At 30.6% G+C, this 27,399-nt stretch overlaps 3 protein-coding genes across 7 annotated transcripts; all 3 read left to right on the top strand.

The window, feature by feature from the left end:
* The first annotated feature begins 6,254 nt into the window (after positions 1-6,254).
* LOC116402795 (E3 ubiquitin-protein ligase RNF181 homolog) lies at positions 6,255-6,957 on the top strand. Its single transcript, XM_031883123.1, has one exon. The coding sequence runs from the start codon at positions 6,453-6,455 to the stop codon at positions 6,861-6,863; it is 411 nt and encodes a 136-aa protein (XP_031738983.1). The 5' UTR covers positions 6,255-6,452; the 3' UTR covers positions 6,864-6,957.
* Positions 6,958-14,606: 7,649 nt separating this feature from the next.
* LOC101208180 (galactinol synthase 1) lies at positions 14,607-17,747 on the top strand. The gene is made up of 4 exons (XM_004150790.3): positions 14,607-15,219; positions 16,046-16,372; positions 16,472-16,606; positions 17,172-17,747. Exons 1-4 carry the CDS (start codon positions 14,887-14,889, stop codon positions 17,385-17,387), a joined length of 1,011 nt encoding a protein of 336 aa, XP_004150838.3. The 5' UTR covers positions 14,607-14,886; the 3' UTR covers positions 17,388-17,747.
* A 2,284-nt stretch (positions 17,748-20,031) lies between these two features.
* On the top strand, positions 20,032-27,367 carry LOC101207938 (ARF guanine-nucleotide exchange factor GNOM). Of its 5 annotated transcripts, XM_031882383.1 has the most exons (5): positions 20,032-20,254; positions 20,355-20,464; positions 20,554-20,619; positions 20,814-21,647; positions 23,005-27,367. In XM_031882383.1, the coding sequence occupies exons 4-5, from the start codon at positions 20,907-20,909 to the stop codon at positions 26,677-26,679; spliced, it is 4,416 nt and encodes a 1,471-aa protein (XP_031738243.1). In that variant the 5' UTR covers positions 20,032-20,254; positions 20,355-20,464; positions 20,554-20,619; positions 20,814-20,906; the 3' UTR covers positions 26,680-27,367. The 5 variants fall into 5 exon arrangements, with proteins under 5 accessions (XP_031738243.1, XP_031738244.1, XP_031738241.1 ...); XM_031882384.1 differs by lacking the exon at positions 20,554-20,619; XM_031882381.1 differs by having other exon boundaries at positions 20,355-20,619.
* Positions 27,368-27,399: the final 32 nt, after the last annotated feature.

The following is a 27,399-nucleotide window of genomic DNA, read 5'->3' as shown; positions in this document are numbered from 1 at the left end:
ACTAAAATAATTATAAAATATAATAAAATTAATTTAGATACTGTCTTACTTCGATCAAAATTTAGCATCAAATAGTAAAATGAACTAAAATAATTATAAAATATAATAAAATTTTAATATCTTTAAAGGCATATCATTATAAATTTTAAAACTTTGTTATACATATTTGTAAATATTCCGAGTAATTTTGGAATTTAAAATAATTTTTATTCCATTCATATGAAAGCTTGAGTTTTACCAAATTTACTGTGAATTTGTTTTTTTTTTTCTATTTTGGATTTGAGAAAATTGAAGAAATGAATTTAAATATTGTAATTTGAAATCAAATAAATGATATGAAATTAATATTGTGGAAAAGTGATTTTAAATCTTGTGATTTGAATCAAATAAATGATTTTAGCTTGATTGTTTTGTTTGGAACAACTAACGGTATGTTTGGCAGGATTTTGGCCACACTAGTGAATATTACTAAATATTGCGTTGATGAGAGCAGCTCGCTCGCAATATTCTCAAAATTTGGAGTGGAATCTCACATTTCCTAATGGATAGTCCTTCGGACCTGTCTTATAGTCCTTCTACGCGGTCTCGCTTTTTGGTCCTAAGTAGCTTATAGACTCATCCGAAGCCGTAGTTAAGGATAAAGAATATTGCAAAAACGTAGGTTGAATGAATTTGAGAGAAGTCTTTATTCCTAGTGGATAGTTGTTCGAACCTGTCTTAACTCTTTTTTGTCTTTCTTTCTATTTGTAAAAACAAATATTAAATTTAATGAGCAAAAACGTCTCTAGTAATTTTGATATCTTATATTTTGCAAAATAAAAAGACAAAAAGAAGGAAAGAGATGGAAAAAACGTGAATTTTGGTTAAATAAGCAAAAATCTCTTTCAAAAAGGGGTTGCTGTTTAAATTAAATTAAATTTAGAAAATTAATAATAATAATAATAATAGAAGATGGTGATTGGTGGAGGCGCGTAATTTAGTATTAATTTGATTGCATTTCAATTTGTAGGGTCCAATAATCCATCCATTAACAAACCAACTCATCAACTTTTCTTTATTACTGTTTCTTGAACAAAACTTAACTTAACTAAACCTTCATATGATGCAACTATTTTAAGTCAAACACGTCTACTAGTACTCTAAAAATAAAAAATAAAAGTCACGTTTATTAGTGAATATATTAAATTTTTCATTTCAATTTAATAACAACATTTTATTATAAGAGAGTTACAAAATTTGCCCCTTTTTTATTATTTTTTGTTAGTACAATAAATTAAAAAGAAAAAAAAGGAACGAATAGCAAGATCTTAGTATGTAAGAACGAATAGCAAATGTCATTGTTTCGCTATTGATGATAGTTACAAAATGTCACAAATTCGTATATTATGACATTTTATTCCTATTGTCTATTCTTCAATTACTACATTTTTTTTTACAATAAAATACATGTCTTGTTCTTCTTGTTGCTCTGCCATTACACTAACAAGTTCAATCACAATGTTGTTATAATAAATCACACTCATATGAAAACAAATAGTCAACATTTTAATATATGTACATGTTATGATACACTTTGTAATATTCGTACACTAGAATTGACTAATAATTTTTTTTTTTTTTTTGTTAATGGTAGCTTACATACAAAAATAATAAACATTTACATATTTAGCTACCAACAAGCCTAAAATAAATACATTGGAACCAAAATTTTGCTACCAACCATACAAAAAGTCTTATATCAATCAATTGCTCCAATTTGGCTTCACTACTCCAATGAATTCTTCCAAACCTAGTAAGAAAGCAAAATCTCATTTTAGAGTGTGACTAAAGAACATTTTCAAAGCAAATTAATCTACAAGTAAACAAAAACATAAAGTTTGTACACCTAAATCAATTCACCTAGTCATCCCACAAAACTTCCTATCAAACAATCCACAAGTGAGCGATACTAATATCACACATGCCATAATGAATCTAAAACACTTCCTACCAAGTGAATGAACAAAATAATTTAACAATTTAATACACATAAACAATATATTAAACATAAAGCACTAATCTTTCGCATGCCACAATGGATCGAAAATACTTGAATCAAGTTTGAACTATAGTTAGACAATTGAGTATGAAATATTAGTTTATCAAGCGACAAACTCTTTTTTATTATAATAAAATGCATAGGTGCATTTTGAGGAGCAACTAAACCTTGTCGTTTTTCTTAATAAAAAATTACGTAGCCTCTGAGATCAAATATGCCTTAACCGACCTACACAACCAAAAAGGAAAATGATCCTGTGAACAATGAGAATGTAACTCAATCACAATCCAACAAGCTAACGCATTTGCTATTGTATTTAGAAAAAGTCGACTATGATAAAACTTAAATTTCAAATTGTAATTTGAGCCGAACATAACTAGTATATAAACGTGTACACTATCAATTTTGAAAATTGAAGTTGAATCTCATATAATTCTAAAATGAATTTACACTAATATTTCAAAAGTTGAATTATTAATACATATGGTTTATATGCCAACAAAACTAAAATATATTTATAATAAGAATTAATAAACATTAATGTTGCATTTATAATTAACATCAAACTCTAACTTGTAGTCTTACATTAATAGAACCATTATTAAAAATCTAATGTTTATACACACATATGTATATATCAACGGATGGTTTAAGATGCAAACAATATAATCATAATGTATATAGTTTGGATAAAATTAAGGATAGAACAGGTTAAATAGTTATTTATATATAGCTTTTTATTTCTTTCAATTAGTAATGAACATTTTCAAATATAGTAAAAGTTTATTTTGTCGTCCATAAAAATTTATCGATGTCTATCCATATCTATCATTAATAAAAATCAAAATTTTATTATATTTTACAAATATTTTCAATAGATTTATTATTTGCAATAACTCCCTCCCATGATCATGAAAGCCCTAGATGTAATAACAAATGAAGCTAGGTTAAATAGCCTCCATTCTAATTGGCTATCCGAATATCCTACATGGATGGTAAACCTTGCCTATAAGGATAGTTAGTGAAGTTATGCCCAAGAGTTTGATTAATAAAATTAACATTATATTTTATAGTTGTATTAGTTTAAATCTCAAACTAATAATTGTATCAATTCAAACTATGAAGTATCAATGTGAATTTTAAATTTTCATAATTACAATTTAAACTCTGAAATTTCACACTTGTATCAATTTAAACATTCAACTTTTATAAGAATATTCGAGTAAAACATAGATAATGAATGTAAATTGATACATTTATAAAAAGTTCATAGCCTAAATTGATACATTTATAAAAAGTGTAAGTTCCAAATTTAATTATTAGTTTGTGGTTTAAATTGATATCATTATTAGTTTAAGATTTAAACCGATACAAACTCCAAATTTATGGACATAAGTTGAATCTTTTTATAAAAAAAATAAGTAACATAACAAAACGGTTATATATATATATATATATATATATATATATATATATATATATATATATATATATATATATATATATATATATATATATATATAATCTCAATACAAATATAAATACCTTTAATAAAATCTATTACTTAGTTTGGAAGTGAATTTGTTTTAAATATTTATTTAGTAAATTTCTCCGTTTACAATATAATGATAATGATATATTTATTAATATACTTGTGACATATTAAAATCTTAATATGAACTTTGATATGATATTTTAATCGTGAGATTGATAAAGTTTTACTTTTCTTTCTTGTAAAACAAACTTTATGTCATTGGTTTGGTTAAAAGACAGGTTGAAGTTAGAGTTTGATGTTATTAACATTTTCTTTGTCACTATTATTATTATGATTAAAAACAAAGTTATTGAAGTCTTACCATCACAAAATTTCCTAGTAATTCCTTCGTCACCAAACCTCTAACCTTCATCCCATAAAGTCAACAAATTTAAATCCTTTAGGCATTATCTTACCTTTCTAATTTGTTTAAAATAAAAACAACAATATAATAACAAGTCTACTTTGAAATAATATAATAAAACTATAGCCAATTTAAACCCAATTTAATGAAAAAATCCAATCAAAACTTATTAAACATATGACACAAAAACTAAGTCCATCAAAAACATTTTAAAATATAATAATAAGTGTACAATACTGTTTTACATGATTACAAATAAAATAAAATATTCTACCATTATACAAAGAGTGATATAATCTATCTTCTGTGGACATGGAAAATTGAGGATATGAAATAATTTTAAAATTTAACACAATTTTAGGAATATTTCCATCGATAACTTAAAACTATTTAAAAATTAGAGTGAAGCATTAATATTTATATATAGGAAATTGGTACAAAAACGTTAAATAAGAAATAGCGCATATTACGATTTTTTATACTGTGAATAAAACAGTGACAAATAATTAACAAAATATTATATATAGATCAGAACCCTCCCATTATCAACTTTTAAAATTATAGATGTATTATAATGAAAATTATCAACTTTTAAAATTGTTACTACTTAACAAAATAAATTGGGTAAAGGGTCTTTCATTTATTTATTTAAAAAATAAAAATATTATTTTTTTGGATTCTGGGTTATTCACTCAAATTCCATTTAAAACTCGCTTCAACGCTTCTTCCTCCTCCAAATGCCGTTCTCATTCTCCTCTGCTTCATTTTTGCTCCTCCATGGCGGATTCTTCAGAAAATATACCTCCCTCCAAATCCCCACTCCATTTCCTCTTCAGTTGCTTCCGATCTTCCTCCAAACTTCCTACGAAAAAGGCTTCTTCGATCGCCCCACGCATCCGCCGGACTTCGTCGCGTACTTTCCGATTCAAGAAATCCTCTGCAACTGTTCCGGTCGACGTCGCCGATCCATCTCATGATGAGCTCTCTTTTTTGCCGGAGTTCAAGAAATCGCCTCCACTGTCGTTCATTATGCCGAAAGCGCCACAGGTCGGAGGTGAGATCGTTGTGGATTCGTCACTAAAGCCGAGTCAAACTCGGAAGAAGCCCCATTCAACTCAGTCAAATTTCACGACGAAGAAACTCTCGCCGACGAGAAAAACAGCCGCGTTGTTGCACTCCGTATCTCTTCCTTCTCAGCAATTGACCCGCCAGAAATATTTTAAAAAACCAGTCTCTGGTCATCTCCCTGCCGCCGTCGCAACCACCTCCCCGGCGTTTTCAGACGGTAATAAACCGACCCCGAAGTTGCCTACGTATTATCCGGTCAAGAATTTCGATCGGGTGATTATGGTTGTTATTGTGGCGATTGTGATGCTGTGGGGACGACTATGCGCCATACTCTGCACAACAGCGCTGTTCTACTTGGGACGTCGAATGAGATCGGAAATCGAACCGGACGGCGGCGGCAGCGGCAGAGGTAGGCTTAGCGGGAATTCTTGAGAGGATTAGGCGAAAATACGTTGGTGAATTGAACACGGTTACGGAAAACCGCCATGCGAGAGAAGGTTGGAGAAGAGGTTTTCTTTGAATGACGGAAGAGAGATGGTGTTATTTTTGTAAATTTAATGGTCAGTGGTGTTTAAACTCTGTAAAAAACTAATAATTTGACTAATTCATAAAATTATTTTTTTTTTTTTCTCTTGTATTTTTTGTGGATTTATTCTATAGTCTTCTTTCTACATTTCTACTTTCTTTTTCTTTCTTTCTTATTGAGATCCAGTTGAAAGCATATAACATAAATAAAGTGTAGATAATCAAATATTGAGCATTAAACACCAAATATCTAGTATCAAATATCCAAAGATCAATTATTTATTATAAAAAATAGATAAAACATAAAGTATAGAATCTCGAGTATCGTGCTTGATTTCTAGGAACAAATTAGTAAATTCAGGCAAGCAAAGTAACACTTTTAATTATATGTTTATCAACAAAGTTTATATTTTATAATCAATATCTTGAATAGATAACTCTGTTTAAAAGAGAAAAAATAGGCCACGACATTACTTCTTCTTTTTTATTTTTGATAAACACAACATTAAATATATAGCCTTAAATTTAGTTATTTTTTAATTATATATTATCTATCATAATTAAGGGGAAAGAAAAAGGAAAATATTCGACAACGGAAAAAACTTTCCATATTTTATTTTTACAATTAAAAATGCTATAATATTAAAAAAAAAAAAAAGGATTTCATTAGTTGATTTTTTTTATTTATATAGAAATAATAATAATCTTCCTTTTCAAAAAAGGAAAATAATTAAAAAAAGTAGTTTCAATAAAGAAACTGATAAAAGTAGAAGAAAGCGAAAAGGAACAAAAACACATACCCAACAAAATAATAATAATTCCATAAACTAAACAATTTCCTAATCGGAACTTGATTACCATTCTTCCATTATAAATCTAATTAAATCCATAACTTCTTAGTTCTCTTCGTCTTAATTCCCACAATGTCTTCCTCCATACGCTTCACTCTCCGCCGCCACAACGTCAGGCACGATCAATCTCTCCAAAACCGAAACCCATCGAGGCTTCCACTTCCATCCGACGAACTTCCGTACAATATCCTCCATCTAATTAGGCGCCGTGTTATGGGGGAGGAAACGGTGATTCTGGAAGAAGATCCGGCGAGGAGAAGGGCGCAGGAGAAGGCGATTGAGAGGTTGACGATCAGCGAGAAAGATGATGGGTTGTTTGAGGGAGAAGAGTTGGGAGATTGTTGTATTTGTTGCGAAGAACTGAATGGAGGGGAGAAGAAGAAGGTTTGTAGAATCAAGTGCGGCCATGTCTATCATAGATGCTGTATACTCACTTGGGTTCGAACAAAACTTTCTTGTCCTTTGTGTAGAAGGAAAATATAGAGTAAGCAAATATAGATCATTAGTCTACAGATTTAATTGTCAATTACTTTAAAGTTAGTATTAATTCAAATTAAAACCCTCAATTGACTCCTTACCTTCTTCAACTTTTATTTATAACACCATATATAATTTGATGAGTGAAATTAAACTTGAGTTGGGGAAATTTGAGAATGAATGCTAAACTAGGGTTGGAGAAATTTGAGATAAATGAAAACACCTTTATTTATAAAGTTATGGTTTAATGAGTTTGAGTTTAGCGTTAGAATCAACCTCCACCTGAATTTTGGTCATATTTAGAATTTAAGTTCAATTAAGTTTATTTTGGGTTCAATTGAATTGAGCTTAAGTTAATAATATTAATTAAACCAAAATAATTAATTTGATCCAACGGTTACGATGAAAACATGTGATATTATCATAATTGGTTAATTCACACACATATCATTAGTCTCACATTTAATTATTTGTACTTTTCATTATTTAATCATTTGTATTTTTCATTATTAAGTTAGTAAATGATGTGACAATTTATGATTAGTTTAAAAAAAATTATTTCTCATTTTCGAGATTTATGCTGTGAATGAATCTTGAAAAATAAATAAGGGTTGGAATATGACCCAACCTTAATTAATTTGAGAAAAGTTCAAGATTTTACGGCAATTCAATTTGATTTGAGGATAAAATTTTAAATTTAATTGGTTTTTTTTAAAAATAATAAAATTTTGGAACATAATCAAAACTTTAATTTAAAATAAGAAAGAGTATCGTACTCTAATTTGTCTTGAGAGATTAAAAGTAAAAAAGAGATCCTCAATCTTGAGATAATAAAGTTGGATTTATGACTCCAATTTAAATTTGAGATAAAAAGGAGGTTATGGGCAATTTAATTTGACTTCCATTTTCAACCTAAATTTTAATTTTGCAATTAGAAATAAGATATATTTTTATTTTAATGTTGAAATATTTAAATATTTTAGTTATCTTAATAAATTAAATTGGAGATTTATCCCAAAATAAAGTAATTTAAAATAAGATAAGATAATTTAATTATCTTTTCTATTTTAAATATTGAATATAATTAAAATAAGATAAAATAACTAGATTATTTTTTTTATTATTAAAAAAAATTAAAAATCATTCCTAACTATTTTAGGAATAGGATTAAATAGCCTTATAAATACATCAAACCTTGATCATTTATTACTCATCAGCAAAATAAACGTATGAAAAACCTCTATTCCCTCTTCCTCTTTTTGGTTTTCTTTTGTCTTTTTTTACTTTTTATTGTCTTTTTTCTTTTGTCCTTTTTTATTTTATTTTTTCAGAAGCGAGAGGTAAAAGCTTCTTCTTCTTTTCCTTTTGTAATTGTTTGCAGGGGTGACTCTATCAGCGTTCCAACTTTTATTAGGGAACGACCAGAAATTTACTTTCTTCTTTCATTCGAAACTTTAAAGAAAGTTCGAAAACCATTTCAAACCAAACTTATCAAATAATTCAAAAGGGGAGCATTATTGATATTATAATAAAGATAAAATCATGAAATTATACCATAGAATTCAAAACTTGTATACATCGGTGAGTTATTCAAGTTTTTCATACATTCAAAATTCATTTGAGCTCTTCTCCTCTCTTTTTTGCAAGAACAAATTTCTCTCTCATTGTATTTGTCTCTGGTCGGCTGTCTCCTCTCTCAATCACCTTCTTTTATTTTCTCTCATAAAACCTAAAATATGAAGATTCAAATCATTACAAAAATGCCCTTGAAGCATAATTAAATTATAAATTTTAAATTCAAATTGTTATTAAAAATATATATTAAAATCCAAATTTGTTATTAAAAATATATCTTATGTCTAATTTAGTAAATGGTTTAAAATATAACACATTGAAAATATTGTATATAATAAATTGTTTAAAATATAACAAATTCAAATCGATGATTGCTATTATTTGAGGGATTAGATTGAGAAATGGTTGAAAATTTCCCAATCTTTTAGGAAAAATATTTATTAAACATAACTTTTATGAATTAAATAAATAAATGTTAACTAATTTGATTTAAATATTAAAAATCTAAAAATTGGTTATGAATTATACGCATATATTTAGGAAATATTCGGAAAATCTTGCCGATCCCAAAAATATCATAAAATAATTCATATTTTTCAAAACTGGTTGGAGTTTGCAAATACATTGTATCCGTATGGTATTTGGTCTCATTATTTTGTATCATGCAAATGCACTGTATCTGTAAAACATATATTATCCTACATAAAAAGGTATAAACACATATTATACTCCTTGATTCAGATATGCACAACAAGGATGATTGGAAATAAAACGCCACAAACAAAATAAAATGTCTAATTAAAATAAATATAAATATTAAAGTAATTAAAAAACAAAAGGTGAAAAAATAATTATTCGATACAAGAGGCACAATAAATTAAATTTTTTTTAATAAAAATCAACCAAAATAAATGTATAATCATAATTAGCACGATTGGAAATATAATGGCTGAGGAATGGTTGAAATTCTCATAACCATTTTTTATATTAACCATACGTACTATTTCTTCTCTAATAATCTTTTTAAAATAATTTGAAATATAAATCATAAAAAAATATAGAGTAAGTGATTGTGATTGTTTTAGGGATTAGATTTCATGATGATTGAATTCAAAATATTATGAAATCTAATAAGTAATTGAAAATATTATGAAATCTAATAAGTAAGGAACGATTGAAAATATTTTAGCAATTTTTTAGGAGAATCTTTATTAAACATTTTTTTATGAATTAAATAAATAAATGTTAATAATTTTGATTGAAATACTAAAAATCCAAAAAATTATTATGAATTATAGGCATATATTTAGAGGATATTGAGGAAATCTTGCCAATCCTTAAAATATCATAGTTAATATTTTTCCAAACTGATTGTAGTTTGCAAATATAATATTTGGCCTAATTAAGCAAAAGTTATGAAACGTATCTTGAAGGAATAATATTATCAATGATTTTATGGTGTGAATTAAATAGTGTGAAATAAATATATATTATTAAAAATAATTTGTTAAGTGTACAAATTCGATAATCTGTATAAATTGAAGACATGAATCTAGCCTATATTCGTTAAATGAGATCAATTTGAAACATAAATATCTATTTAATATTATTATAAAATTGAATGATATGCAAATACACTGTATGTATTATATTCTATTACTTTACGCTGCACATATATACTATAATTGAAAAAAATGAGTTGCAAACTATCAAAGGGTAAAACCGATTGAAAATTTGCAAAAAAAAATCTACGTTATGCGATTTTGCTAAAAATCAAATTATTTTTAAAATTTGCTATTTTTCAAATTGTACTACATTATTTTGCCATTTTTACAGTTATATGTTAAGTTTACTCAATCCAACCCAATTCAAGTTCAATAAGTAAATAAGTTTAGGCCCAAGTCCAACAAGTAAATAGGCTCAAGCCCAACAAGCAAATGGACCCAAACTCAAGTCCAACAAGCAAACGAGTTTTATGGTTTGTTTTATGTTAAATGATTTGAACACCCTAGTTTTTTTTTTAAAAAAAATATGCCCATTAACTTTGAACTTTATGTAAAAAAATATCTCTAAACTTTCAAAAGTATAAAAAGTGTCGTAAACTTTAAGAAAAAATATTTTTAAAAAGTACTGCTATAATTAGTTTTGGATGGAAACCATTAAAGTTTAGTTTCAAAAGTATCTCTAAGCTATTGAAAAGTTTGATAGATACCCTTAAACATATTTTTTTTCCAAAAATATTCTCACTTATCTAAATAGTAGATCAATTTGGTTTTAAGTCTCTCCTTTTTTTTTCTTTTCCATCTGGTGTCTAATTAATTTAGTGTCCCAACTTGAAAAAAACAAAAAAGGACATTTGTATACACATATTTTAATTTGGAATGGAATTAATTGTCCATTGGAATAAAGTAGTGAGAAAAACAATATGGACAAAGTTTAAAGTTTTGTTAATGCTGGACAAAAATGAGATTTAAATTAATAGAAAATAAAAGAATAACAATAATAGTAATACAAATATCTTAAGATTTAGGGAGTTGTGAGAAAGTTGAAGACACGTCCAAAACAGTAATTTTCCCATAAGGAAACCTTGGGACAGATGGAGGAAGAATGATGGGCCATACCCCCTACATCTGCCACGTGTTCTTAACGTTATAACTGACACTTCCATGACGTGGCTAACCTGAACCACTAAATATACTCGCCACGTGGCTACCTTCCTCCTGTTCAATCAAATATTCAAATCCCATCCTACAACAAAACACTGTCCCTAAATTTTAACCTTTTTTTTGTGCTACCTAAATTTTAATTTTTACTAAGAAAATTCATAATTTTCACGTGGACCAATAACAATAATAGTAATTGTGACACAAACAATAACAATTTACGACATAATTTGAAAATGTAATTCTTATCTATCAGTTTATTTTTTATTTTTCATTCGTTTCAGAACTCCAAATATAAATAGAAATGCAAACACAAGTAAACAATACAAAAAATAATGAAATGTATTATGATCTTATATCACATCACCAATTGACCTAAAAGCTCAAGATAAAAGTATATTTAGCTAACATTATATCATCCAACACTTCTTTCACTTGTGACAAATTTAATATCATATAATCTAATTACATTTCAAATATTACTAGAGAGCAAGACATATCAACTGGCTATAGTTGGAGTTGGAGGAGTTTATTATTCTAGCTCACTTTATATTTAAGTTATAAATTAACCTAAACTAAAACCATGTTTGGAATTGCAATTCTAAAATGTGATAAACAAGAAAATCATAACCTACTTAGTTTGGTAAAACTAATTATTTTTAAATATATTATAATCACTTTCTAAATTTTAATTTTAATTACATAGCTGCCAGTTGACTTTAAGTCAATAATTCATCTATTAATCTATTTTTAAGTTTAATATATTTAATTTATTTGATAATAATTATATTTTGAAAATTTTATAAAATAATTTTTAGTAAACACATATAACGAGATTCAAATCCTATAAGATTACAATAAATTATACATTAATTATCAATATGAAAATAATTGGAATAATAAGTCTATCTTGTTCAATATAACCAAATTACACCCCTTTATTATTAGTTTATCAAACAATGGAACTAGTTTTTTATCATTTAAAATTAAAATCTACTAAAAAAGTATTTTACTTCTTTTCTTAACTGATTTTTAAAAAGGCACAACCACCAACCATTATTTTAAAATTACTAAAAAAATTATTTTACTTCTTTTCAGTTGATTTATTATTACATTATCAAACATTATAATTAATCTTTTTCTAATTTAAAACTAAAATTTACTATTAAAAAAATCTATTTTACTTCTTTTCATCTTATAAGCATACCTATGGACAATTATTCTAAAAGTTATCTTGAATAAAATATGGACTGTATTTTTCTTTTGTTTTTGTAGAATTTTTTCCTTTCTTTTTGGTAATGAACAACAACAATTAACTCATTATATTTTTTTGCATTAACAAACATAAATAAAATGTAAAACAAAAGAGAAATTTTGATTTCAAATTTTTCTCTATAAATTTCATCGTTTTACTTTTATTTTTCTTTTTATTATTGTTTGTGTTTTTCATCTCTCATGGTTTCTTTTATTTGAATCTCCCTCGTCATTTAGGGCGTAAACAAATTAGTTGAGTTCTATTGTTAGGTTGTTGTATATCATTTTTACGTAATATTTATTTTTATTTTTAAGTTAAGTTATGTTAAATTTTATCTCCCCTCTTCTCCTCTTCCAATCCTTTAATTTAGACTCCTCTTTTTTTTTTTACTAATTATTTAATCTTGAAATTCAATTCAATCGAGACTTTGAAAGTAAATAAATTGAAATAAATAAAATAAAAGACAGTTCATTTTGGAAATTTTAAGAACTAAAAAATAAATGTCAACTTAGGATAGCCCAACTAGTCAACACATATTTAAACCTCAAAGTTTTGTTTTCCTTTTCAAATTAAAAATCCTAAATTATTGACATATCTATCATTATCATTATCTTTAAAATTTGTATGTTAGGTAATATTTCTATTGGAAAAGGTAATTTCCAAGCACAATCTTGACAAATCAATCAACCACCAAGTGGTAATAAAGTAGTTTTAAATTATTCTAAAAGAAAAAAAAAGTAATTTTAATTTGGTATTGTTATATGATTTAGGAATCATTTTAGTTAAAGCGCTTGTTTGAAGACCACTTTTACTTTTAATTTGGTATTCTATTTCTTACTTTTAAATATAAAATCCATCAATTAATAACTTCTCTTTGTTTCCCTTTAAGAAATTCATTTCTAAACGTTTGCCAATTTCGTCACAAAATCCCAAACTTGACCTTTTCTTAAGCTCTCTTTTTATCTTTAGACATTCAATTATTTTACTTTCTTTTTCTTTAAAATATTAAAAAAACATATGGATACTTTAAAATTTATTATGATTTGATTACCTGAATGTGTAATGTGTTCAATGTTGTTTTTACAATCATTGTATATGAGAGATTGAGTTTATAACTTCAATGAAAGTACACCACATTTTTTCCTGGGCTAATTGTACTTTGACTAGTCGATGCTATTAAATCTATATATTCAATTACAATTAAAAGAATAGTACAATTAATGTAGTTGATCTAGATTACGTGTTTGAATAAATTGGACTTATTGCATTAAGTAATATTTGTTTGAAATAAAATTAGATAATATTAAATTTCATTATTATAATGTTAAAATGTTCCAAAGTTTATATTAAAATTTAGACCACAATAAATATTTTTTTATAAAAAAATTGAAGGTCCAAAATGTCATTTTAAATTTTAAGTACTTGGCATAAAATAAAAATAAAATAAAAAGCTTTTTAAGCACTAGAATATTTTAAGTAAGAAAAAGTCAGTTTGATTATTCCTAGGGTTATTTATGTAAGTTGTTAGAAGTTAATTAATTTGTAACAATTTAATTTACACTAAATTTATAATAAAATTTGATCTTTAAACTTTATTGAGAATAAATTGTGTCATTTTGCTTTACATTTTGTAAGGATTAGTCAAAATTATGTCATAAGCTACCGTGTAATATATTTTTAATTAAGATCTAATCAAATTCCATACAAATTTGTTTACAAATTATAAATATTACATAATTAAAATTGACAGTTAATTAATGAGATTTTTCACCTAAAATAAAATTCTAAATTATTATAAATAAACTAAGGTCTTGTTTGATTTTTAGTTTTAAAAATTAAAGGCTATAAACCACATTTCCTTCTCCTTAATTTATTTTTTCGTGTGTGTATTTTACCAATATTTTAAAAACCAAACTAAATTTTTAAAACTAACAAAAACAATTATAAAATATTGTTTTCGAAATTTAACAGGTTTTTTATTTATGCAAATTATTTTTAAAAATGGAGGAAAAGTAATCGCAATTTTTAAAAACTAAAAAAAGAAATTAGATGGATACCAAAGAACTACCTAAATTGTTACTTCTACTCCCATACAATACTAAATTTTCCTGTTTTCATAATTAGATTAGTATCAACACAAGCAATTAATCGATGTAATTTTTTTTTGAATGAACGGTAGAGAATTGGACAGCAAATCTACCATCCCCATGCTAATGAAAACTTTAAATCTAATTTACCCAAACTCCAGATTCTACACTCTAATTTCTAGTGTCTTCTTCGCCATTGCTCCCACTGGCCTCTTCCCGAATCTTCCTTATCTCCTCCTCTATACCGTTCGATTAATCTTCATTCCACGTGTAACTCATCCAACCCATCTTCCTCCTCAATTCCCCCCTTTAAATCTCCCTTCATCGGACTCTTATTTAAACGTCCCCCCAACCACAGCTTTCCACCACCGCCAAAACGCCCAATCATCGCTCTTCCTCTTTCTACTCTCTCTCTTCCTCCAGCATTTCCTTCTCTTAGTCTTTCCAAAATGGCGCCCGAACTCGTCCACACTGCAGCAGCTCCGGTGATTAAGCCTCCCGGTGGACGGCACCTCCCACAGCGAGCGTACGTGACGTTCTTGGCCGGCGACGGCGACTATGTGAAGGGCGTCGTCGGACTGGCCAAGGGCCTCCGAAAGGTGAAATCCGCGTACCCCTTGGTCGTGGCCGTGTTGCCAGACGTCCCTGAGGAGCACAGGCGGGTTCTGGAGTCTCAGGGATGTATTGTTAAGGAGATTGAACCGGTTTACCCGCCTGAGAACCAGACCCGGTTCGCTATGGCTTATTATGTTATCAATTATTCTAAGCTTCGTATTTGGGAGGTTTGTTTCCTTTTCTTTTTTATATTTCTCTTTTTGTATGCGTTTCATCTTTTTTTTTTATCTTCTTGTTTTTACCCAAAATAATAGTCATGTTTATAATCTTAAATTTACAAGATTTAATTAATTTTTAATAAGATTAGAATTTTAATTTTGTTTCATTTAATTTTAGTGCATGCTTGATCGTACGGGGATGTGTCAAAATCTTAATTTTTCTGTGCAATATGTGAAAATTTTAAAAGTTCATCTGTGACAAAAGGAAATTTAGGATATTAAGAGTTTAGTAATATTATTTTCAAGAATTCTAAATGTTAAAAAATGGTGATAAACTTCAATGATATAGTCTATTTAATTTACTCTTACAGGTTGATCTAAATTTTGGTATATTTAGATTTATGAATTCATATATTTGTAAAGCTCCAAATTTTTATATGGTGAAATTACTCTTTAGAATAAAGGTGGAGGGATTTATGAACCACTCAAAATTTATCACAATATTTTCTTATAATTAAGCAGTTTTTCTTGTATGTTTGAGTGTTTAGATTCACTCACGAGCACTCTTGATTAACATTTGGATTTGGATGTCAAAGTCAGGTCAATCTGTCTCTTGATTTAAGTTTTATTTTAAATAAAGATTATTTTAATTACACAAGCTCTTAAAAGTTAGAAGATTCTTCAAATAATTATAAAGCCAAAGAAACGAAGTTTGAAAAAGTGTTTCCCTAGGAATCAAAAGCACTTAATATCCTTTACTTGTTTTTGCATCATGTATATTATATAGTTTGTCGTTTTGTCTTAAACTAAACGCTGTCGTTTTAATCCAAAACAGTTCGTGGAATACAATAAAATGGTGTATTTAGATGGAGACATTCAAGTTTACGAGAACATAGACGAGTTATTGGAATTACCAAATGGCTATTTCTACGCGGTTATGGACTGCTTTTGTGAGAAGACATGGAGCCACACTCCTCAGTATCGCATTGGTTACTGTCAGCAATGCCCCGACAAGGTTCAGTGGCCCGACGATGATCTCGGTCTCCCCCCTCCCCCACTCTACTTCAATGCCGGCATGTTTGTTTTCGAGCCGAATGTTCATACATATCATGATCTATTGAACACTCTTGAAGTCACTCCTCCTACTCCATTTGCCGAGCAGGTAGTTTTGCTTGTTCATCCTTCTATAATTAATTTAAGCTTTTGGTTTTAGTGTTAATTAATATTTTAACACTCTGCTTTTTGTTTGTTGTTTTTTTAGGATTTTTTGAATATGTACTTCAGGGATGTCTACAAGCCCATCTCCTCGGAGTTCAACTTGGTACTAGCCATGCTTTGGCGTCACCCAGAGAATGTCGATCTTAATCGCGTCAAAGTGGTTCATTATTGTGCCGCGGTAATTCCTTTGAACTGACTTATTTACTTTTTTAATTTAATTGTAACTTTCTAAATGACAAACAGAGTAAATATTATTTACAAAAAATATAGTCAATTATCTTTAAATAAAAAATAACAATATCTATTCATGTCTATAGTAGTTTACTTGTAATTTACAATAAGTTGGAGTCTTTTGCTATCTACAATACATTTTTTTTTTTGTTAAAATTCTAGTTTGAAATTAGAATGGCTATACTATTGAGAATTTATTATTTATTCCATTCCTGAAGGTATTTGAAAAAAAATTTGTAACTTTGAAGTTTAAGTAATTATGGTAGTTATCTTTTTGAATTTCTATACTTAAAAAATGTGTTTTCTTAAAAAGGAAAAAAAAGAAAAAGAATTTTGGTTACCTTAATTAATATCCAAAAATGTAAAAATAAGAATAATATCTTTGATGGAAAAAAAAGTTCGAAACAACGTAACTTGTTGCTTAATTATTTGTCATTTAATATTTGCATTATTAGTAAATAAATAAATGCAAATCTACAAATTTAAAGTAAATGTTGTTGATGGAAAATTAGGGATCGAAGCCATGGAGGTACACAGGAAAAGAAGAGAACATGCAGAGAGAAGACATAAAAATGCTCGTCAAAAAATGGTGGGATGTCTACAGTGATCCTTCTTTGGACTACAAGCCGCCTTCGACAGCCTCCACGGCGGACAACGTGCACCTCTTCATCTCTGCTCTCTCCGAAGCTGGACCTGTTCACTTCGTCACCGCACCCTCTGCTGCCTGAAGGTGGCCGAGCTGAGTCTGAAGCTCAGAGACCTAACTCTGTGGTTGTTTGACAAAAGAAGGTGAAAGAGAGACGTACTTTGAAGACGAAGTATATAATAACTATGATATGATCGTGAGCGTAATAATACTTAGTTTTTTTCCATTTATTTCTTCTTCTTTTTTTTCAAATTTAATTGGGTTTGTTATCTTTCTTCCTTCCTTTGGAATATGTATGTATATATGCTCCCAAGAGTTTGGAAATATTGGGAGTGCCAAAAATTGATAATGTTTTTAATATATGATGAATACTAAGATATATATGTTTTGGGATCACATGGTGATTTATATCAATGCAAGGTTTTCCTTTTCTTTTCTTTTCTTTTCTTTTCTCTTCTCTCTCTCTCTCTCTCAACTTTAAACTTCATATTATGTTTCTCATTATCTTTTGTAGAGAAATAGTCAACTTTTTTCAGTTGAGTAAAGGAGTTGTTGAATTTTAATCTAACTTAGAAATTAAAACTGAAAAACTCAGAAAAGTAATAATGAATAGTTGAATTTGTGATTTGAAGATGTGGAGTAAAATAGTTGATATGTTTGTTCTTTTCTTTTCAAGCACTCTCTTCCTTTTCTCTCTTTTTGCTTTTTATATATATTCAGTTGATTCATTTTTTCCAACCAAAGTTAAACATAAAATCAGCTTTATCACTATTTTCTTAGTTAAATTATTTAATTCTACCCTTTTCTTCTTTTTCTCTTTTCTTCAGAACAACAGAGACGATTCCTTAGATCATGGATATCTAACTTTGTTTTCATTGTTCATTTTCTTCCCATCCAATCTCACACAACTTAAAAGGCTTAGAATTTTTTATCACTGGCAGTATAAACTTGGTTAAGTGACTGTTTATTTTTGGTTTTTCGATTTTTTAAAATCAACTCTTTTTCTTTTACATTTCTTACAAATGATGAAATTTACAAATGATGAAATTTGGAACTGTAAATGATGTTCATAAGTTTAATTTTTAAAAATCAGATGGTTATAAAACAATGTTTTAATAAGTTGTGCACCATTCCCATTCAATTAGAAATAGTATTGGACGAAATTTAAATTCTGCTCAACATTTTTAAATAGTATTTTAAAAAAGTGATGCACTGGAACAGTTTTTAGTGTCAAAGATTTGAGGTATTGATTTCTACGGTTGTCTCAAATATAGGCTTAACATCAGTTTCATGCAACAAATTATTTTTGTGTAGAATATTTTCTTTATCTGGAAATATCTGCTTGTAATATTTCATCTAACACTTTTCTTGATTGAAGTGTAATTTAATTTTTTTCAAATGGGGATTTATTTCCTTTCTTGGATTTAATTCCTTAAGGTGAACAATGGTTGATCATTTTGGCTGGTTGTCGCACTTTTAAATTGAATAATAGGACATAATTTTCTATTCTCCAACCAATTCGTTCTATATTGTGCTCATTTTTAAAAGTATGTGGAGATCGAACTCACGAGAAGAAAGGAGTGCATATACAATTATCACAAAGCTAAGTTTGGGCTACACACGATAGTATTTTGATTGAGCACAATAATTTGATCTCTATAGTTTAATCTAATAGTTTGTGCTCTGCCTTCTATTTAGTTTATTTGATTTTAAAATCATCGACTAATATCAATTTATTTCGTGAATTAACTTTGAGGATTGTATCAATTTAAACCCTATACTATAATTTTATTAGTTTAAATCTTTGACTTTGGACGTTGTTACATCAATTTAAAGCATAAACTAATAATTGTGTATCAGTTTTAACCATATTTTTTCACAAATGTATCTGTATAAACCTCAAACTTTTTTAAATTTATTTAAATAAAATATAATAAAGAGTTTAAATTCATACAATTATCATGAATATTCATGGTTTAAGTTGACAAGCTTACGAAAATAGTTTAAATTGATACAACAATTATTAATTTGAGATTTAAATCAGATACAAACATCGAAGTTTGGGAATTGAATTTATATTTTTTCTAAAATGTTCTATTTAGCTCAAGTTTGGATGAACCTCGTAATCATATTGGAATGATTTTTTTTGCCACATCAAACAATTGTCACAGTTATAATTTGTGTTCTAAAGCTTTGTAATCAGTGTTATTAAATACAATATATAATTATTACTAGCAATACTATAATATCCATTATTATTAAGTTTAATGTCATTTTTATAATATTGATTTTTATAATATTGAACGATATGTAGTTGAGATACAAATAGACTATACTCAAGAAATAATCTAAAGTTAATACACATAAGATTAGATATTTTGTTTCGGTGACTCCATATGAATACGGCCCACTTTGTAATTACTAAAATAAAAATGTATTTAAACAATTACAAAAAGGAAATTGACAATTAAGGTATAGAAATATTAAGTAGGTTTGTTAAAATTATTTAAACACGTACCCAAATTTACTTTCAACTACAAACATCTATAAATGTATGAATGTTATAAGTAAAACTTTACTCTATTTTAAAAACAATTTTGTTTTATGACATAGGAGAATTAATTTGATAATGAGAATGCCATTATCTCATGGACTCAATTATTTGGTAGTTTTTTAAGAACGTAAGAACGTAGATGAAAATGAAAATTTAATATTATTGAGCAATATCACTTTCCACTATTGTACAAAAAAGAAACGATGTTTGTGATGTAGGTAATTCTAATTTCCACCGTCGTACAAAACATCAACAAACGATGTTTCCTCACCGGCCGTCGCCTCCCTCACGGCTCACTCCCGCCCTTTACCCGCCCTTTACCCGCCGGCGTTCCGGCTCTGCCCATTCCGACGCCGCCTCTCCATCATTTCCTTTTGGAATTGTTTCTGATCTAGGTATTTCTCATTTCCCCTGGATCCATCTTCACTTTCATAATTCCTGCTTTATACAGCATTTCTTGTTTACTACCCATTTCTCCTTTTCATTTGCATCAAGGTCCATGGATGGCAGATCCCACATATCAACCTCTTTAATCTCTCCCTAGATCTCTTGTTGTTTTGTTCTTGTCTCTATGTTGACCGCCTTTGCTTCTCTACCAATCACACGTAATTCATTGCTTTCTAGATCTTCGTCCTCCATTTCCTTCTGTTTTTCCATTTGTATTCACGCATTTCCTTGTGTATCTATGTGCCAGGAGTGATCGGAGTAGGATTGACTTTTTTTCTCTTTCATTTGGTTTGAAGTTACCATTATTCATTTGGTTAGTGGAACGTATAATTTAGCTTTGAGGGTTGTCTGACATTTCATTGGTTTGTTAAAATTGATTATGGGAGTTTTCTATTTGGAACTATGATAGTGCATCTTTTCTCTTTGGGAAAATTTCAGTTGTTCTCATGCCAACTGTTCATCCTTGAGCTCATTCAATAAATTTGTTTTTCTTCTCCATGTAAGCAGTGATTGTGCACTTTAGCTAGGTTTCTGCTCAATCTTCTCACAGTACTTGTCTACTTGATAAACTTTAGTACTGTGAAGGGAATACATCCAAAGATGGGGCGCCCCAAGCTGCATACTGGAATCAATGCAATTGAGGAAGAACAAGAGGAGTGTGATGTCACATTCACATATATGAATAAAACTGCTTTGGCTTGCATGATCAATTCAGAAATTGGTGCTGTATTGGCCGTTATGAGAAGAAATGTAAGATGGGGAGGTCGATATATGTCAGGTGATGATCAATTGGAGCACTCTTTAATTCAATCACTGAAGTCATTAAGAAAACAGATATATTCATGGCAACATCCGTGGCATACAATCAACCCTGCTGTGTATCTTCAACCATTTTTAGATGTAATTCGATCAGATGAAACTGGGGCACCTATTACTGGGGTTGCTTTATCTTCTGTGTACAAGATTTTAACTCTTGACATGATTGATCAAAATACTATTAACGCTGGAGAGTCTGTTCACTTGATAGTTGATGCTGTTACCTGTTGTAGATTTGAGTTAACGGATCCTGCATCAGAAGAAATGGTCCTGACGAAAATACTTCAGGTTCTTCTTGCTTGTATGAAGAGTAAGGTATCCATTATGTTGAGCAATCAGCATGTCTGCACCATTGTTAATACTTGTTTTCGCATAGTGCATCAGGCGGCCACCAAGGGTGAGCTGTTGCAACGAATAGCTCGCCACACAGTTCATGAGCTTGTTAGGTGTATCTTTTCGCATCTTTCAGAAATCAATACCACAGAGCATGCACTAGTCAATGGAAACACTTCCAGCAAGCAGGAGGTACTGATTTATTCTCTGCATTTTGTTTAAAACCATTTTATTCTCTTCATTTCTCGATAACTACATTTTAAACCGTAGGATAGTTAGATGAGTAATGAAGCTAAAATGAAAAAGAAATTTATCATTTTGTGTATGGTAGTTTTACCTTACCTTATGATACGTATTTTCTTTTCAGTCGTAGTTACCCTACGATATTTCTCTGAGTCTGAAATATATAGGTTTTATCTTTTTCATTTTAAATTTAATCTCCCTTGAACACTAAAGTGATCGGATATTTTTCATCTTTCCCTAATGGGATCTATCAAGATTGTGTTTTTTATTATATGAATGAGATACCTGTTGCACCATGGTCATATTTTACAAGTTTCTTAGTTTGGTTTTAGTTTTGATGGGTAATAAATATAGATTTACATTGTTGGATCTTCAGTGTTAACCGTTAAGTAGTTCATCTTGATTCCATGTCAATTACTGAGGTCATAAGTAAGGAAATTTAGTAAAGAATGTACTTACTGTCTTTTGATCTTTGTTAAGCCCATGTTCTGTGAACAATTCTGATTTAATGTCATTAGAAGAAGTGTTTTTTAGATGGAGAGAGATGTCTGCCCATTCCTATGAGTTGGATCATCGCCTCCACTCAGCTTTGCAAAAAAAGTAAGCATATAACAGCTTCTTTGATATTTTGGGTCTCCTAAAGAAGCTGCTATGCACTTACTCTTACATTTTTGGCAAGGCTGAGTGGAGTCAAAATCTCAAAAAGCTGTTTTGCTTAATTTCTTTGAAATTTTGGGTCTTCTAAATTATATAAATTAATAAAGTGATCAGGTCCCTTTTGTATACCCTTTGATTGGGTTCCTTTTGTATTCTTGGATATTTTTGGGTATTTCATTCCATCAATGAAATGATTTCTTATCCAAAACAACAACAACAACAAAAATAAATAAATAAATAAATAAAAATAAATAAAGTATAAGAAGTGATAAAGTTCAAATAGTAAGGTACTCCTATTAGTCACGTTGTTGATGATATTGAGAATGAGCTTTAGAATATTTCTTCAAGAAAGTGAAAGTTGATGGATGCATCTTTTTGTTCTTTCTTTTTTAAAAAAAAATTACATAAAAATAATAATTTTTGTCCACAATACAAGGGGAATTTTTACGTTTTTGTTAAAGTTTCTTAAATTTAGAATGAGGCTTACTACTCACTACTCACTTATTTTAGATAAAAAGCCTGATTTTAGGCTCTTAAAATATTGGTTTCTCACATCATATATTTTGACGTTGAAATTGTTAAGTTTCTCTTTGGCAAAAATTAACCCAAAATTGTTTAATTAATGTATGAAACCTGTTCTCTTGTTCAGGCTGGCACGGGGGCTAATGATGACTATGCGCTTGGAAGCAGACTTTTGGAGAATGGCAACTTGGGTCATGAATTTGATGGTCAATCGCCATCCACTAATTTGGACTCTAAACCTTCATCAGGTCTGATGGTAACTGGAATGGAGGAAAATTTACTTGAGGATGGTAGTGTGAAGGATACGGTTCCATTTGACTTTCATCTTATGAACGAACCTTATGGGGTTCCCTGCATGGTGGAAATTTTCCGATTCCTCTGTTCATTGTTAAATCTAGTTGAGCATATGGAGTTAGGAGCTAGGTCAAATACCATGGCTTTTGATGAAGATGTTCCTCTCTTTGCCTTGAGATTGATAAATTCAGCAATAGAGTTGGGTGGTCCATCCTTCCGCCATCACCCTAGGCTATTGAGTTTAATCCAAGATGAATTATTTCGAAACCTTATGCAATTTGGTTTGTCAACAAGCTCGCTAATCCTTTCAATGGTTTGTAGCATTGTTCTCAATCTTTACCACCATCTGCGCACAGAACTGAAGTTGCAGCTTGAGGCTTTCTTTTCATGTGTGATTTTGAGGCTTGCTCAAAGCAGGTATGGGGCTTCATACCAGCAGCAGGAGGTTGCCATGGAGGCTCTTGTTGATTTCTGCAGGCAGAAAACATTTATGGTGGAGATGTATGCAAACTTAGATTGTGACATAACATGCAGTAATGTCTTTGAAGATCTCGCGAATCTCCTGTCCAAGAGTGCTTTTCCAGTTAATTGTCCTTTGTCTTCAATGCATATCCTTGCTTTGGATGGTCTTATTGCCATTATACAGGGAATGGCTGAGAGGATAGGTAATGGAACTGGCCTAGAAAATACTCCTGTGAACCTTGAGGAATATACTCCTTTCTGGATGGTAAAGTGTGAAAATTTCAGTGATCCTATTGAATGGGTTCCATTTGTGAGAAGAAAAAAGTACATTAAGAGACGTTTGATGATTGGAGCTGATCACTTTAACCGTGATCCCAAGAAAGGACTGGAGTTCCTTCAAGGAACCTATCTCTTACCTGATAAACTTGATCCCAAAAGTGTAGCCTGCTTTTTCAGGTACACTGCTGGTTTAGATAAAAATTTGGTTGGGGACTTCCTTGGAAATCATGATGAGTTTTGTGTCCAGGTTCTTCATGAATTTGCTTGGACTTTTGATTTTCAGGACATGAATTTGGATACTGCTTTGCGGCTGTTTTTGGAAACTTTCCGTCTCCCTGGGGAATCACAGAAGATACAAAGGGTGCTTGAGGCATTCTCTGAGAGATATTATGAACAGTCACCTCAGATTCTTGTGAATAAGGATGCTGCTCTTCTACTATCTTATTCAATTATATTGCTCAATACAGATCAACATAATGTTCAAGTGAAAAAGAAGATGACGGAAGAAGATTTCATTCGGAATAGCAGGCACATAAATGGAGGCAATGATCTTCCAAGAGATTTTCTCTCTGAGTTGTATCACTCAATCTGTAAGAATGAGATTCGTACCACTCCGGAGCAAGGAAATGGTTTTCCTGAAATGACTCCAAGCCGATGGATAGATCTGATGCATAAATCTAAGAAATCATCTCCATTCATCGTGTCTGATTCTAAAGTCTACCTTGATCGTGATATGTTTGCTATAATGTCAGGGCCAACGATTGCTGCTATATCTGTAGTATTTGATCATGCAGAACATGAAGAAGTCTATCAAACGTGTATTGATGGATTCTTAGCTGTTGCAAAGATCTCCTCATGCCATCACCTTGAAGATGTACTAGACGATCTTGTTGTGTCCCTCTGCAAGTTCACAACCCTCGTGAACCCATCATCTGTTGAGGAGCCTGTGCTGGCATTTGGTGACGATATAAAAGCCAGGATGGCTACTATGACTGTTTTCACCATTGCCAACAGGTATGGTGACTTCATTCGCACAGGTTGGAGAAACATCCTTGATTGCATCTTGCGATTGCACAAGCTTGGTCTTTTACCAGCTCGTGTGGCCAGTGATGCAGCTGATGAATCAGAACTTTCTTCTGATGCCGGGCATGGAAAGCCTCTTTCAAGTTCGTTATCTGTTGCTCATATACAGTCGATTGGAACTCCCAAGAGATCCTCTGGTTTAATGGGCCGGTTCAGTCAGCTCTTATCTCTTGACAGTGAGGAGCCAAGGTCACAGCCCACCGAACAACAGCTTGCAGCTCATCAGCGCACCCTTCAAACTATTCAAAAGTGCAATATTGACAGTATTTTTACAGAGAGCAAGTTTCTTCAAGCTGAATCTCTATTACAGCTAGCACAAGCACTCATATGGGCTGCAGGACGGCCCCAGAAAGGAAACAGCTCTCCTGAGGATGAAGATACAGCAGTCTTCTGTCTGGAATTGTTGATTGCCATTACCCTGAATAACCGAGATAGAATTGTACTTCTTTGGCCTGGTGTGTATGATCATATATCTAACATTGTGCAGTCAACTGTCATGCCCTGTGCCCTGGTGGAGAAAGCTGTTTTTGGACTTCTCCGGATCTGCCAGCGGTTGCTTCCTTATAAAGAGAACCTTGCTGACGAACTTTTGAGATCTCTGCAACTTGTCTTGAAGCTAGATGCTCGGGTAGCTGATGCCTACTGTGAGCAAATTACCCAGGAAGTCAGTCGTCTAGTAAAAGCAAATGCTTCTCATATTAGATCTCCATCAGGATGGCGAACGATAACATCCCTACTCTCCATTACAGCTCGCCATCCAGAGGCTTCTGAGACAGGATTTGATGCTCTACTGTTCATTGTGTCTGACGGTGCTCACTTGTTGCCAGCAAATTATACCCTCTGCATTGATGCTTCAAGGCAATTTGCTGAGTCTCGTGTCGGACAGGTTGAACGCTCTTTGCGTGCTTTGGATCTTATGGCTGGATCTGTTGATTGTTTAAGACGGTGGGCTAAGGAGGGTAAGGAAGCTGTGAGGGAGGAGGAAGTTATTAAAATTTCGCAAGATATTGGAGACATGTGGCTGAGGCTTGTGCAAGGTTTGAGAAAAGTTTGCTTGGATCAGAGGGAGGAGGTTAGAAATCAGGCTCTGCTGTCATTGCAAAAGTGCTTAGCAGGTGTTGATGAAATCCGCCTTCCACATGATTTGTGGTTACAGTGTTTCGATCTTGTGATCTTCACAGTGCTTGATGATTTATTAGAAATTGCACAAGGACACTCTCAGAAAGATTACAGAAACATGGAAGGAACACTGATCCTTGCCGTGAAACTCTTGTTCAAAGTGTTCTTATTGTTGCTCCAGGATCTTTCTCAATTAACAACCTTCTGCAAGCTATGGCTTGGTGTTCTTAGCAGAATGGAAAAGTATGCAAAAGCTAAAGTTAGAGGAAAAAGAAGCGAGAAGCTTCAGGAGTTGGTGCCTGAACTCCTCAAGAATAACTTGCTTGTTATGAAAACTAAGGGGGTTCTAGTTCAGAGGAGTGCGTTAGGTGGAGACAGCCTGTGGGAACTCACATGGTTGCATGTACATAACATTTCTCCCTCGCTGCAATCGGAAGTTTTCCCTGGTCAAGATTCCAACTTCGAACTTGGTCAGGGTGAGAAAAGTGGCCTAACTTCTAGTGAAGCAAATTCTGTTACTTCAAGTGATAAGGTAGTATCCGACAATGCTGGAACTGGAGGGTAGGGTTTCTTCAATTGGAAATCTCAGCTTCTTTCAGCAAGTGATGTTGCTGTGCATATATACTTGACCATAAGGATTACCAATTTTTGTCTAGACTTGGTCTGTATCCATCATCCAGAAAATGTTAAATTTACAAAACGGAGATAGGGTACTTCATATCTATACTTGGAGCTTGCTTTGTTACACAATTAGGGGGAGGTTATGAAGTAAATGCGTGCTCCAGAACCACCCAGGTATGCTTTATGAACTTCCAGGCTTTCATCTCTTTTGGAAAGGCGTTTTTTGATTCTATATTCTGCAAATTCCCAATCACAGAGTTCCCCGAGTTATCTGACTCATTCTAAACCATGCTGTTTGTTAGTGTTATACGTATCATCGTACAATTAGGTATAGATTTCAATCCTTCTGTCTTTGCTCTTTTGTTGATACTCCGATTTCTGGAGGCATGTTGTCATTCATCCTTGAATGAAGCATGTACTTGTTATTATTTTGTATTACCTTGCTGAGTAATGTACAGAATCGAAAAAAAGAAAAGATTGCTAGTAAACCACTTGGTATGTTATACGTAGTATGCTACTTTCAGGTAATTTTAAATGGCAGGAGTTGAATTGAAGAGGAAAATTTGATGGATGAGGTGGAACCATCATTGTTCATCGTTGTCATTTTGTATCAGATCATTGTTTTGTTTTGATGTTGTCTTTTGCTTTTTGTTTTTGTTTCTGT

This window comes from Cucumis sativus, chromosome 3, assembly GCF_000004075.3.
Source record: "Cucumis sativus cultivar 9930 chromosome 3, Cucumber_9930_V3, whole genome shotgun sequence".
NCBI classification, from domain to species: domain Eukaryota; kingdom Viridiplantae; phylum Streptophyta; class Magnoliopsida; order Cucurbitales; family Cucurbitaceae; genus Cucumis; species Cucumis sativus.
This window is presented reverse-complemented; position numbering and strand designations above follow the sequence as displayed.

Excerpts from the sequence above, each read along its gene's own strand:
- LOC101208180 (XM_004150790.3), top strand. The coding sequence starts at position 14,887 with ATGGCGCCCGAACTCGTCCACACTGCAGCAGCTCCGGTGATTAAGCCT. Across the intron at positions 15,220-16,045 it reads CTAAGCTTCGTATTTGGGAG|TTCGTGGAATACAATAAAAT; the intron begins GTTTGTTTCCTT and ends AATCCAAAACAG. Across the intron at positions 16,607-17,171 it reads TGGTTCATTATTGTGCCGCG|GGATCGAAGCCATGGAGGTA; the intron begins GTAATTCCTTTG and ends ATGGAAAATTAG.
- LOC116402795 (XM_031883123.1), top strand. The coding sequence starts at position 6,453 with ATGTCTTCCTCCATACGCTTCACTCTCCGCCGCCACAACGTCAGGCAC.
- LOC101207938 (XM_031882385.1), top strand. The coding sequence starts at position 20,907 with ATGGGGCGCCCCAAGCTGCATACTGGAATCAATGCAATTGAGGAAGAA. Across the intron at positions 21,648-23,004 it reads ACACTTCCAGCAAGCAGGAG|GCTGGCACGGGGGCTAATGA; the intron begins GTACTGATTTAT and ends TCTCTTGTTCAG.